This window comes from Siphateles boraxobius, unplaced genomic scaffold, assembly GCF_051911475.1.
Source record: "Siphateles boraxobius isolate OS27281-9 unplaced genomic scaffold, OSU_SipBor_1 183, whole genome shotgun sequence".
NCBI lineage: Eukaryota > Metazoa > Chordata > Actinopteri > Cypriniformes > Leuciscidae > Siphateles > Siphateles boraxobius.
The window spans coordinates 434590-448069 of NW_027508792.1; the positions used below are offsets into that span (position 1 = coordinate 434590).

The window sequence follows — 13480 nt, forward strand, 5'->3', positions numbered from 1 at the left end:
ACGAAAGGGAACATCTCGGTTACGTATGTAACCCTCGTTCACTGAGTAGGGAACGGAGACGTTACGTCTGCCTGCCACTTTCCGCTGTACCGCGGGGATCGCCTGAGCTCAGTCTTGGCTCCTCAGCGAAGAAACATATCTGCTTGTTGCCGGCTTCCTCCTTTTATACCCACGAGGTGGGGCGGAGTTACGCCATGCAAATTCCGCAGACCCATGGCATTTCTTTGCCATTGGCTCGTTTTGTAATACTCGAAGTCGATTGGTGTTCTAAGCGAAATCCCATTCGTCGTCATCCGACGTAACGTCTCCGTTCCCTACTCAGGGAACGAGGGTTACATACGTAACCGAGACGGTTTCCAGCATTAAGATGCTCCCCCCACCGCCAATGAGATGTGAAGACCTTCATTTACGGGCAATGTCATAATTGTCCGCTAACCAATCGCACGTCTCCTTGACAGCTGTAAAAGGAAAGCACTTATAAAGGTTCTTGTTTTGGTCTCCACTTTTTACTACTATTGAAAAAACATTTAGTAATTGCTGAAGCTAGAAGTGAGGATTGATCACCTGATTTGAACGGTGTGAACTTGAAGTCTGGCAGGTATTTGCGTAGTTTGGCGTTACTGGCGGTTTTCTTGATCTGGCCGTCTGATTTACTAGTGTCATACTGAGAGCGCTTAGTTAAGGGTTAAAGGGTTTCTGTCATTCAGGTGGTGCTTTTTTTAAACTCAACAGCTCAAGAACAGTCGAGACATTCTACAAAATATCTTATCTTGAGTTCCACAGAACAATGATTGCAGTTCTGTCAGCTGTAAAAAAATAATAATAACTGCAGACAATGTATATATTCGAAAGGATACAATCACTTCACCTTTAAACCCAAACCCTTCAACCACAGCGTCCACAGCATCCTTTATGGTCAACTCATCCTCCTCTCCGACTAGAGAGAAAGAAATAAAGGCAAAGAAAATCAAGAGAGACATGATCTTGATATTTGATCAGCCATTGAGCTCTGATGAAACCGATCCAAAATGTTTGATGTCAAACACTCATCGAGTACCTGACGCAATGATGGGCTCCACCTCTTCATACTCCCTCAAAACTCTCACAAACAGACGAGCCAGATCCACAGAATAGATGAACTGACGCAGGGCTCGACCTGAACCCCAGACCTCCAGAGGTTTACCTTCCTCTACAAAACACACAAACACACGCAAATTTACCAACATGTGGGACGCTCTGAATGTGACTGTGGCTTCAGATCGTTCCAGAAAGTTAAACATGTCTCACTCTTTGCCAGGTACGTCTTGTGTACCAACCCCGGCATCACGTGGCAGTCCTCAATGTTGAAGTTGTCATGTGGTCCAAATATGTTGGTAGGGATGACGGCTGTGTATCGCAGACCATACTGCTGAAAACACGCCCTAATGGACAAACACACACACACACTTAAAACACTGTATTTGGAAACATTTCAGGTACATATCAGTTTTCTTAGGGAAATTTTTTTTATTATCAATTAATTAGCACATGTAAAACTCCAGTCCTGCAGAGTTTAGCTCCGACCAGCTCCAAAACACCTGCCTGGACGTTTCTAGTAATCATGAAGAACTTGATTAGTTGGATCACATGTTTAATTAGGGTTGAAGCTAAACACTGCCGGGCTGTGTGGCCCTCCAGGAACTTAGTAAACTACACGAGACCCTCTCTCTTGGGTAGGCCTACTGTACATTATATAATGTTAAAATTAACAGTAGAACCAAAACTATTCAAATCAACTTCTATATTTTCATGATATAATAACCCACACTCAAATAACTTTGTTGTATACAATCGTTTAAATTGCGCATAAGCAATATTTTTTTATATAAACCTTCTAATGATATTTAGTTATTGTTCAACCCCCATTGCAAATCAGGTTTATTGGCAAGATTTATAGACTATCAGCTGTTTGCAATGAAAAAAAATCAAACAAAAGTATTTGAACACAACAAATGTTTCAAGTGGGGGGGGGGGGGGGGGGGGGGGGGGGGGGGGGGGAGTAGGCACAGGCTCGTGGGTACACCCGGCCTGTGAGGGGCGATGGGGGTATGTGGCGAACAGGACGGCCGGGGGACGTGAGAGAACGGCGCGAGGCCGGTGGTGCGATTGCTAATGAGCAGCACCTGTGAAGCACACCGGTCTCGCATCTCTCACGGAGGAGCGGAAGCATAAAGGAGGAGCGACGACGTTGATGATCGAGAGAGGAACAGGCCTGTATTTTAGTTGTGTTTTGTTTTTGTATTTGTATTTTATTTTAGCCAGCAGTCGTCCGCGAGGGGCTGCTGGCAGTATTTTGGTTTGTTTGTTTTATTTTAAATAAAGTATATTTTGATTGTTCGCCAGTTCCCGCCTCCTTCTTCCCTGAACATTGCTACAATGACAAAAAAATAAAAAATTGGATGTCTAGTAATTTCCTACTTTTCCCCCAATTCCAAATGCGGAACAGTTAGTTCATGCGTTCATGACCTCAAGGCTATATTATTGTAATGTTCTACTGGGTTATTGACCTGCACGCTTAATAAACAAACTCCAGCTGGTCCAAAACTTAGCAGCTAGAGTTCTTACTAGAACCAAGAAGCATGACCATATTAGCCCAGTTCTGTTAACACTGCATTGGCTCCCTATTAAGCATTGTATACATTTTAAAATCTCGCTGATTACTTACAAATCACTAAATGGTTTAACTCCCTAGTACTTGAGTGAGCTCTTAACGCATTATAGTCCTTCACGTCTATTGCAAATTCTGGCCAGTTGATAATAATACTTAGAATATCAATATCAACTGCAGGTGTAGATCCTTTTCCTATTAAGCAAACAATATCAGAAAGCCAGCAACTATGGTGCTACACGGAACAGAGAGCTATATGCTGAACCGAGCAACCAGACAAGAGGGTCAAAGCTCAACCGTGGCTAGAAGGAAAAGCAAAGCAAAACCCTACAGTCCATATTGCGAGGGAACGGAGCACTTCCTAAATAAGTGTCCCATTATTCAGAAACTCACCAGAGAGGAGGTCATAGAGTGGATTAGAGTTAATACGAGACATGGAGATGCGGGAGAGCACATCAAGCAGTGCAATGTGATCAAGAGGCTCTGTGATGTGTGTCGAGGGAAGCATCTGAGAGTCCTGCATGATGCCAACGCATGCCCCAACACTGAGCAGTCCAAGGCTGAAAGTTGTCTAGTGAGCACCAGTATGAAAGTTCTCCACCTGGACAGACCATCTGCCCACTCTCATGTTCTGCTGCCATAAGAGTTCTCCTGTGCAAAACATACAGGACACTAGACACTTACGCAGTTCTGGATGATGGGTCAGAGTGCACAATGCTCATCCCTGAGGCGGTTGACAAACTGGGCCTGGGCCCGATCTAATTACCCCTATCGAGCCAGAGAGAATGACTCCTCCTAGAAGTCGGGCAGCCATTCATACGAGACTGGGATGGACACTTCAAGGACCCGCACAGGCGCACACCTTAAAAAGGCAAAAGAGCGCATGCCCGTTTTCTTAAAAAACCAACAGACTGATGTAAATGCGGGACATTTTCTCGTTTTGCGACGTAAGGGACAATGGGTGAAAATGCTGTGCGGTAAAACGCAAAGTTGGACGGGTGGTCACCCTAGATGGTCCACGTATCTTCAGTCGCACTGCACTGAACTCACAATCCTTCAAAAAGTATTGCTGTCTTAAATGAAGTTTGCGCTGAGTGGATGGTGCCCACAATAGAAAGCATGCAAGAATGATGAAGCATTGTGAGACCCATTCTGTTGCATGCTCCTTTCAGTTTACGGCACTTCTCATTCATTTCTATGGTATCTGTAAACAGTGGTTGACTGTCGTACAACTCTGAAGGAAATTCAATGACGATAAGGTTATAATATGATTGATTATCACATGATTGGTTAGGCACACGTGATCCAAGTTAGCCATTACGGTTTCTCCAATGGTAGAGCCACGGATTCTTGTATCTCCCAATAATAAGACCATGGCTGCATCCGCAATCGCATACTTCCCAAATATATAGTAGATGAAAAACAGAATGTGACTAAAGTAGTATGTCTGAATACACAGTACTCATAAAAGAGTAGGCAATAAGTACCCGGATGACCTAAATATATTTCTCTGTTTTTGGAAAGACGTGGAAATGCTATCATTAATTTTTCTTTAGGTATTGAAGCAAGTTGGAATCCCAAATCTTTTTTTTTTTGCTGAACATTCTTTTTTCTTTCTTTCTTGATAGTACTAATATATTTTGGAATTCCAAAGCTGACACAATAATACATAAATTAATATACAAAGAAATGTAAAAAAAACAACAACAACAAATAAATACATAAAATAAATATACAAAGAAATGTGAAAAAAGAAGAGTATATATGTCTTTTTTTGGGTATTTAAACAATCCTCTGAATGACTGAATAAACTCAGTCAATCATTAAAACAGTGACTTGTTGCCATCTACTGGCTGTTTTAGTTTCATATTTAAAAGTATAATTTCATTGTTTCCATCGTTTCATATTTCTACATTTAAAATATATATTTTATATATTTATATTTCTAACATTAATTTCATTACATTATTTATGCACTTGTAATTGCAGTGTAAATGCATTCCTGCCTCCTCTGCATTAAACAGTCTGTGTAAATATACCTAATGCACTTCAGTCAGCTTCTGTAGCCTACGTCCCACATCTACAGTGCAAAGATGGCTTTTGTTGATACTGATTTTATTTTACAGGTAACAGCCCTATAGTGCATTATCATCCTTCTAATTGAATTTATTGATTTAAATTTAAAGGCCCCCTGTAGTCAATAATTTTATCCCTTAAAACTAATCTTTGATCACCAAAATTATACATGTAAATTTTTCCTTGAAAAAACTTTCTTCATGCTTGAAAAAAACTTGAACGTAACTCTACACCCTTGCCTAATTTTTACTACAGGTGTTGTAGCCATTAAATAAGTGCATTTAGTTTCATATTTGTTAAAATATTATAATGTTATTTTTTCCCATCTATGTTGTTAATGAAAAGTGAACAGCATAAGATAGGATGCACAATAGACATGGAGTGGGTCAGACATGATTTTGACCACTTCTTTAAGTTTTGTTATGTAGAAAGTGTTTTTTGTTATGTAAAATGTTTCTTTAAAGTGAATTTCGTTTTGTATAAATTGTATCTTAATTTTAACCAATTATTCATTTTATATTATATTTTATATACAATTATACACACTCTCTGATTGTGTAATCCATTATGTGCATTTCTCTCTATAGGTGCGTTCACTATGGAGATGGCGATCGTCAACTTCATCTTTGCATCTGACACTGACACAGAAAACACTAGTTTATTAATAAAAATCAATGCAAGCGTGTCACCGGACGTACAAATGCACATCTTGCTTGTTGCACGCACACATATTATGTTGAAATAAGGAGATATTATGTTGAAATAACATTATTAATAATAACAAATCTTTAAGAATATTTGATTGAATGCTGAATGTTCAATTTAATATGTTCAATATATAATTGGGCAGCTCCCCCTGTCAATGATCTAGCACCCCCTCAGCACCTGCCTTAAAAATTATCTGGCGCCGTCCCTGACGCGGTTCTATGAATATGCAATGAAATTCTTTTAAAGGCATAGTTCACCTAAAAATGAAAATTCTGTCAGTATTTACTCACCCTCATGTTGTTCAACCCCGTAAGACCTTCGTTCATCTTCGGAACACGAATTAAGATATTTTTGATTAAATCTGAGAGCTGGATCACTCCTCTATAGGCTTCTTAAGGGATTGAAACTTGCCAGCCCCGAAAAGTTATTAAAGACATCGTTAAAATAGTCCAAGTGACTACAGTGGCTCAATCTTAATTTTATCAAGCAACGAGAATACTTTTTGTGCGCAACAACAAAACAAACAAAACAAACAAAAATAACGACTTTATTTCAACTATTCATTTCCTTCTCTATGGGCCTCTAGTCAGTTAACGTAGTGTGATTGCGTAGAGCTACGTCACACGTAGGCTCACTATTGGCCGACGCTGGTGTGGGTGATGCGTGTGACGTACAACAACAGAAGCTTACGCTATTACACTAAGTTAACTGACTCGAGGCCCAGAAAGAAGGAAATTAATCACTTTGCTCATCTTGTTCTGTTGCTTGTATTTTCTTGGTGGAGACTTGCGTTCAGCACATTTTCGCAAAGTGGTTTATTTTGTTGCATGCTTTGCAAGTTTTGACCATAAGCTGGGCACTTTTTGCATTCATGTTGGTAAACATCTTGAACATTTCACGTTTGCTTTGTGGTGACTTTTCATTGCATGCTATTTACTTTTCTGCACTGTTTTGCCTCCCCTTTTCTTTGTGTTTCATCTGATTTGACATTGACTCGTTAACTCCAGGTGTTGATTGCTTTTATCCAACGGGAGGTCTGCCTCACGCAACAATCTTGCACGCACTAACGTCTTTTATCCAGCATACGATAATATCCCTGATAAGTGAATCGTCTCGGTTACGTATGTAACCCTCGTTCCCTGAGTAGGGAACGGAGACGTTACGTCGGATGACGACGAATGGGGTTTCGCTTAGAACACCTATCGACTTCGAGTATTACAAAACGAGCCAATGGCAAAGAAATGCCATGGGTCTGCGGAATTTGCATAGCATATCTCCACCTTACCTCGTGGGTATAAAAGGAGGACGCCGGCAACATGCAGATATGTTTCTTCGCTGAGGAGCCGAGACTGAACTCAGGTGATCCCCGCGGCACAGCGGAAAGTGGCAGGAAGACGTAACGTCTCCGTTCCCTACTCAGGGAACGAGGGTTACATACGCAACCGAGACGTTCCCTTTCGTTGTCACTCCGAGTTACGTCAGATGACGACGAATGGGGTTACCAGTCTAATCACGCCACCTTCACAGCTGTCTTCCAGTGCCCTGCGTAAATCTGAGATCCCTGTCGTAAGACTAGCAAGGACCCCTATTTAACACAGGAATACCAAGGTACACTGGGGAGCATATCCCATAGTTTAGAGGAAATATGCAAATATTGCCAGCCCAAATGGATGGACCCGAAGGATGCATATGGAGAACAATGGGGTGTCCAGCTGCAGGTGGAATATTTCAACCCCAGGGGTGGCAAGGTGGCTTGCCAAGGGAAAGACACATGCTCAGAGAGGCTTACAGTGCAAATACACATGTGGGGGTCGCTCAGAGGAGGGACCATGCACACGGGAGGCACCTAGCCGACGCGCAGGCAATAGACACTGGCGCCGACGCCAGGAGTGCTGGAGGGACTCAGGGCTTTCAGAGAAGCTCACCTGAGGAGAATATCGCACGTATTCAGTCCGTGGAGTGGAATGGCGAGCAAGCGAAGACACCTGAGCGGGTCCAGTACTAGCTGGTTGAAGCGAGTACATGAGAGGACACTGGCTCCACTCGGAGATTGTAGAATCTGGCGAATGTGTTAGCTGTCGCCCAGCCTGTAGCTCTGCAGATGTCTGTTAGCGAGGCGCCATGCGCTAGAGCCCAAGAGGACGCCACACTCCGGGTGGAGTGGGCAGTCACACCAAGGAGGCACGGTCGACCTTGCTGCTGGTATGCCAAAGCAATGGCGTCCACTATCCAGTGAGACAACCTTTGCTTGGAGAGAGCCTTTCCCTTCAGCTTCCCACCATAACAGACAAGAGCTGGTCTGAGGTCCTAAAACACTGCGTCCCCCTACATAGGTGCGGAGAGCACAAACTGGACAGAGCAGTGCAAGGCTGGGTCTGCCTCCTCCGAGGGCAGCGCTTGCAGGTTCACCACCTGGTCCCGGAAGGGAGTGGTAGGAACCTTGGGCACATATCCAGGCCGGGGTCTCAGGATCACGTGAGAGTAAGCCGGCCCGAACTCCAGGCACGCATCGTCAACGGAGAATGCGTGCAGGTCTCCTACCCTCTTGATAGAGGCCAGTGCAACCAGGAGCGCTGTCTTCATCGACAGGAGCTTAAGCTCCACTGATTGCAAAGGCTCAAAGGGAGCACTCTGCAGGGCAGTTAGAACCACCGCGAGGTCCCAAGACGGAACGAGAGGAGGGCGAGGAGAATTCAGTCTCCTCGCTCCTCTCAGGAACCTGATGATCAGGTCGTGCTTCCCCAAGGACTTACCTTCTACCAAGTCATGGAGTGCGGCAATAGCGGCAACATAGACTTTGAGGGTGGAGGGAGACAGCCTTTGCTCCAACCCTTCTTGAAGGAAGGAAAGCACGACACCGACCGAGCATCTTCGGGGGGCTTCTCGGCGAGAAGAGCACCAGCTGACGAAGAAGTTCCACTTCAACGCGTAGACGTGTCTCGAGGACGACGCTCTAGCGGAAGTGATGGTAGCCACCACCGCAGGTGGTAGGGTACTCAAACCTGCCTGGTCCCGCCCAGGAGCCACACGTGGAGGCTCCAAAGATCGGGACGAGGGTGCCACAGGGTGCCCCGTCCCTGAGAAAGAAGGTCCTTCCTCAGAGGAATGGGCCAAGGAGGTGCTGTCGCGAGGAGTATGAGTTCGGAGAACCAGGTCTGGGTGGGCCAGTAGGGCGCTACCAGAAGGACCTGCTCCTCGACCTCCTTGACTTTGCGCAAAACCTGCGCAAGAAGGCTCACTGGGGGAACGCATATTTGCGGCCCCGCGGCCAGCTGTGCGCCAGTGCATCCGTGCCGAGCGTGCCCTCGGTCAGGGAATAATACAGGTCGCAATGGGTCGAGTTGTGAGAGGCAAACAGATCTATCTGTGCGTCCCCGAACTGGTCCCAAATCAGCTGAACCGACTGGGGATGGAGTCGCCAATCTCCAGGGAGGGGCTGAAGCCGTGAGAGCTTGTCGGCTGCACAGTTCAGGACTCCGGGAATGAAAATGGCTCGAAGCGACCTCAGATGCTTCTGACTCCATAAGAGGAGGTGGCGGGCGAGTTGCGACATACGGCACGAGCGTAGCCACCTTGACGGTTGATGTACGATACTGTGGCGGTATTGTCTGATCGGACTAGTACGTGTTGACCCCTGAGCAACGCCCGGAAGCGGTGCAGGGCAAGGCGTACTGCCAGCAACTCGAGGCAATAGACATGCCATACTGCTCAACACTACATGCGAGAATCACTGAGCTTCAGGAGCAACCTTGCTCAACACCTAAGTGTGAAGAAATTCACTGAACTTCAGGAGCATTTCTGCTCAACACCTGGGTGTGATAAATCTCACTGAATTTTTCAGGAGTATTTCTGCTCAACATGAGAGTGAGACAGCATGTCCATTGCGCATGGCGCCCCAGCCCGTGGAGAAATCTGTTGAGACAACAACATGCCGGGAAGCTCGTTCCAGGGGCACTCGGACCCATAGAAAACTGAGGTTCGACCACGGGGTGAGTACTGACGGCAGGTCGGAGTAACTGGTACTCGGAGGGTGCCGTGTTGCCATGCCCACCTCGGGACTCGGTCGCAAAGCCAAAGCTGAAGCGGTCTCATATGAAGCAATCTGAGCAGCGTACCGCAGCTGCAGATGCCATATGCCCCAGGAGCCTCTGAAAAAACTTCAGTGGAACCGCACTCTTGCGCTTGATAGTCTCAGGCAAGTCAGCAATGACTGAGTGGAGAAGGCGACCAAGTCCATACCGAGAAAAGAGCTCCTCTGCACGGGGCAAAGTTTACTCCTTTCCCAGTTGACCCGAAGGCCCAGACGAGCTAGGTGCCGGAGCACTGGGTCCCTGTATTCGCAAACCTGGTCTCAGGAGTGAGCTTCAGACAGCCAGTCACCGAGATAGTTCAGGATGCGAACCCCGTGTTCCCATGGAGGAACAAGGGCTGCCTCAACAACCTTGTGAAGGCGCGAGGAGACAGGGCTAACCCGAATGGGAGAACAGCGTACTGATATGCGCGTGCCCTGACAGCAAACCATAGGTATGGTCTGAGTCGAAGGAGAACGGATACATAAAAGTAGGCGTCCTTCAGGTCGATCGCTGCAAACCAATCCTGTGGCCGCATACATCCAGAAATGCGTTTGGCCAGGAGAATCTTGAACGGCAGCCTGTGAAGGGAGCGGTTCAGATGCGTAGGTCCAGGATTGGCCGTAACCCACCAGACTTCTCCGGGACAATTAGGTAGGGGCTGTAAACCCGGACCTCATTTCGGCTGGAGGGACAGTCTCAATCGCACCCTTCGCCAGTAGGGTAGCAACCTCCGCTCTCATGATAGGGGCATAGCCATCGACCAAAGTGGAGCGACTCCCCTGAAGCGGGGAGGAGACCGTGCGAACTAAACCGCATAGCCGAGCCGATGGTTCGCGCAGAGCATATAGGGAAGCTGTAGGCAGGCTCCCAACTGTGCCAGCGGCGTCAAGAACCACAGACGTCCCCCCGGTGGTGCAGCGAAGCGGAATGACCGGCCCAGACGTGGACGGCATAGCGGACCGGTGTGGGGGCAAGGTCATAACCGCACCCTGACAGAGGAGGCCAGGGAAGGACCAGCGTTCCACGGGGGCCTGCTCTGTCAGGGGTCTGGCGACAGAGGGGGACAGGGGTGAAGCGGTTCGTGGACGGCACGCCGTGTCAACCGCCTCTGGGACAGAGGGGGACGAGGAGAGCACGGCTTGTGGGCGGTGCTCTGTGTCGTCCGAGAACTCTGTATGCTCAGAGACGAGAGAGTCAGCTCTTTCTGAATAAGGATTCTTCCCCAGCCCTCTACCGGGGAAAGGAGTGGCCCTGCTACCAACTCCTGGAAAGAACTGAGTCTCATCTCAGAGCAGCCCATCTCAAAAGTGCCCCTTAACCCGGCGTTTAGCGGGGGCAGGGCTGGAGAGGGCTGTGGCATCCCCCCTACGGTCTTCCAGAGCCAGGCCCGGGTGAACGGGCGGGGTTGGAACCGTGGGAGGGCGCCTTCAGCGGTGGGCAGACTGAGGGATCTGAGCGGACGGTGGGGCCGTCGGGCAGAATAACCTCAATTTGCTCACGGGCGGTTGAGAACTTTTGGGCAGAAGCACTCAACTGCAGCGCCGAAGAGGCCGACCTGGGAGATGGGGGTGTCGAGCAGACGGGTCCGCCCGACATCGTGCACATCAGACCGGTCAGCCCCAGACTGGTGAACATCACCTGACTCCGAGAGCGTACGGCCACTTTCATCGCTCGGAGAGCAAGGTCAGTGGCGGCGCGCAGCTCAATGAAGAGCCTCGGGTCAGTCCCGCCCTCCTGCATGTCCATGAGCATCTGGGTCAGGTAGACCAGCAGAACGGTCATAGGATGCAGTGAGGCGGCTGCCTGTCCTATGGCACTATAGGATTTCGCCACAGATTAGTGTAGACGAAAAGAACTACAGGCTTTGGACGGGTGCTTAGGATAGCGCCGGGAACAACAGAGCGTTCAACCGGGAGGACCCCAGTGTACCCATGGGTAGCGGCCCCTGAGGGGAGGAAAGGCGGATGAGACCAACGAGAGGACCCGTGATCTCATCATGAACGTCCGGGAGGAAAGATATTGGGGTTTGCCGTGGACGCGGGTCAGTGGCCTCACCCAAAAACCAATCGTCCCGGGAAAGCATGGCCGTCATCTCCGGATCAGACTCTGGCACAGCCATATGCACACCAGAAGGTGGCAGCTGTGACGAGTCATCATTTCCAAAAGAATCAAGCCCACCTAGTGATGCTGCTACAGACACAGCATCATCCTCTGTAGCTTCAAATGAAAACACACGGGCCACCCGAGGGTAGACTCGTGGAATCATCAGTTCGCTAGCGGGCACCGTCATTAAAGAGGGGGGGCTGGGGTGTGGACACAGAGTCGGCGCCTTGTTCCAGACCAACACCCTCAGGTCACCCTGGCCACCAGCCGAAGATCGGGTGGTGGATGAGGGGACTCTCACTCTTGCGAGTTCACCGAGTCTCGACCAATATATGACGCGATGATCACGTTCCCAGAGAAAACATGAGTCATCCACGAGCGCTGTTCAAGCATGATCAAAGCCCAAACATACTAGACAGCGCTCGTGCCCATCAGAGTCCGATACCAGTCCGCTGCAACCAGAAATGCACTTTAAAAAGACGTGCCGCGTGCGAGCTCTTTTATGAGAGGAGAAAAAAACTCCGCGATGTTGAAGCGCACAGGGAGACACACACACACTGGCAGATCACTGCACAGATCAGCAGGCACTGTGAGCTCGCTGCCGATCGCCGTCACACCAACACCGGAGAGAGAAGCTCGTCTCGTAGAGCGAAGTCAGAGATGACTGTGGAGTGAAGAAATACTCTTGGCTCCGAAGCGAAAACATATCTGCATGTTGCCGGCGTCCTCCTTTTATACCCACGAGGTAAGGCGGAGATACGCTATGCAAATTCTGCAGACCCATGGCATTTCTTTGCCATTGGCTCGTTTTGTAATACTCAAAGTCGATAGGTGTTCTAAGCGAAACCCCATTCGTCGTCATCCGACGTAACTCGGAGTGACAACGAAAGGGAACGGTCAGATCGCCAAATTCAAATTCAGTCTTTTGGCTTGCAAAAATCTGTGACGTATGCATCAATTGTTTCTTGAGCTTTGTGCTCTCGTAAAACAACACATGGCGATTTTTCTGACCTCACAATATTCTTTAAATTTCTTTTTAGGTTAATTAATTTTGTTCACTTCTCACTCTATGAACTGAAATGTGTTGTACACTTTAATGGCTTCTTCAGAATCTGCTAAACGCAGCAAATAACGGCGCGCTTGTTCATTTGCATTGAAGAAATAGCGAAGATTAAAAAGCATTTGGTTAACAGAAAAGACATTGTTATTTTCCAACATTTCCAACAGAAGGATAAGGATGAAAGAGGAAGGGAGGAGATGCTGGATGACAGGATTTTGTTTGAATAAGAAAACAAATTTATGAAATCCAAATTTTATTAGATTTTTAGAAATGTTGGCCAACTGAAAAGTATGAACATGAAAAGTATGAGCATGTACAGCACTCAATACTTAGTTGGGGCTCCCTTTGCCTGAATTACTGCAGCAATGCGGCGTGGCATGGAGTAACTGAAAAAATCAACTTTTTGATGATATTCTAATTATATGACCAGCACCTGTGTATGTATATATATATATATATATATATATATATATATATATATATATATATATATAAAGAATTAAACCAGATTAACTGTCACAGCTTATATTTATCATATATATATGCAGTGGGGCTAAAAAGTATTTAGTCAGCCACTGATTGTGCAAGTTCTCCTACTTAGAATGATGAGAGAGGTCTGTAATTTTCATCATAGGTACACTACAACGAGACAAAATTATTATTATTTTTTTAAAATCCAGGAAATCACATTGTTGGATTTTTAAAGAATTTATTTGTAAATTATGGTGGAAAATAAGTATTTGGTCAATAACAAAAGTTCAACTCAATACTTTGTAACATAAGCTTTGTTGGCAATGACAGAGGTCAAATGTT

At 46.8% G+C, this 13480-nt stretch overlaps 1 protein-coding gene across 2 annotated transcripts in view; it reads right to left on the bottom strand.

The window, feature by feature from the left end:
- Positions 1-350: 350 nt before the first annotated feature.
- LOC143741271 (GDP-L-fucose synthase-like) overlaps positions 351-13480 on the bottom strand; it is an 82619-nt gene continuing 69489 nt past the window's right edge. For both annotated transcript variants that reach the window (XM_077233695.1, XM_077233694.1), the window contains exons 6-10: positions 1288-1421; positions 1058-1189; positions 858-937; positions 565-664; positions 351-458 (exon numbers count right to left, since the gene is read on the bottom strand). In XM_077233695.1, coding sequence (XP_077089810.1) covers positions 403-458; positions 565-664; positions 858-937; positions 1058-1189; positions 1288-1421 — 502 coding nt within the window. In that variant the 3' untranslated portion in view covers positions 351-402. The remainder of the gene's footprint in view (positions 459-564; positions 665-857; positions 938-1057; positions 1190-1287; positions 1422-13480) is intronic.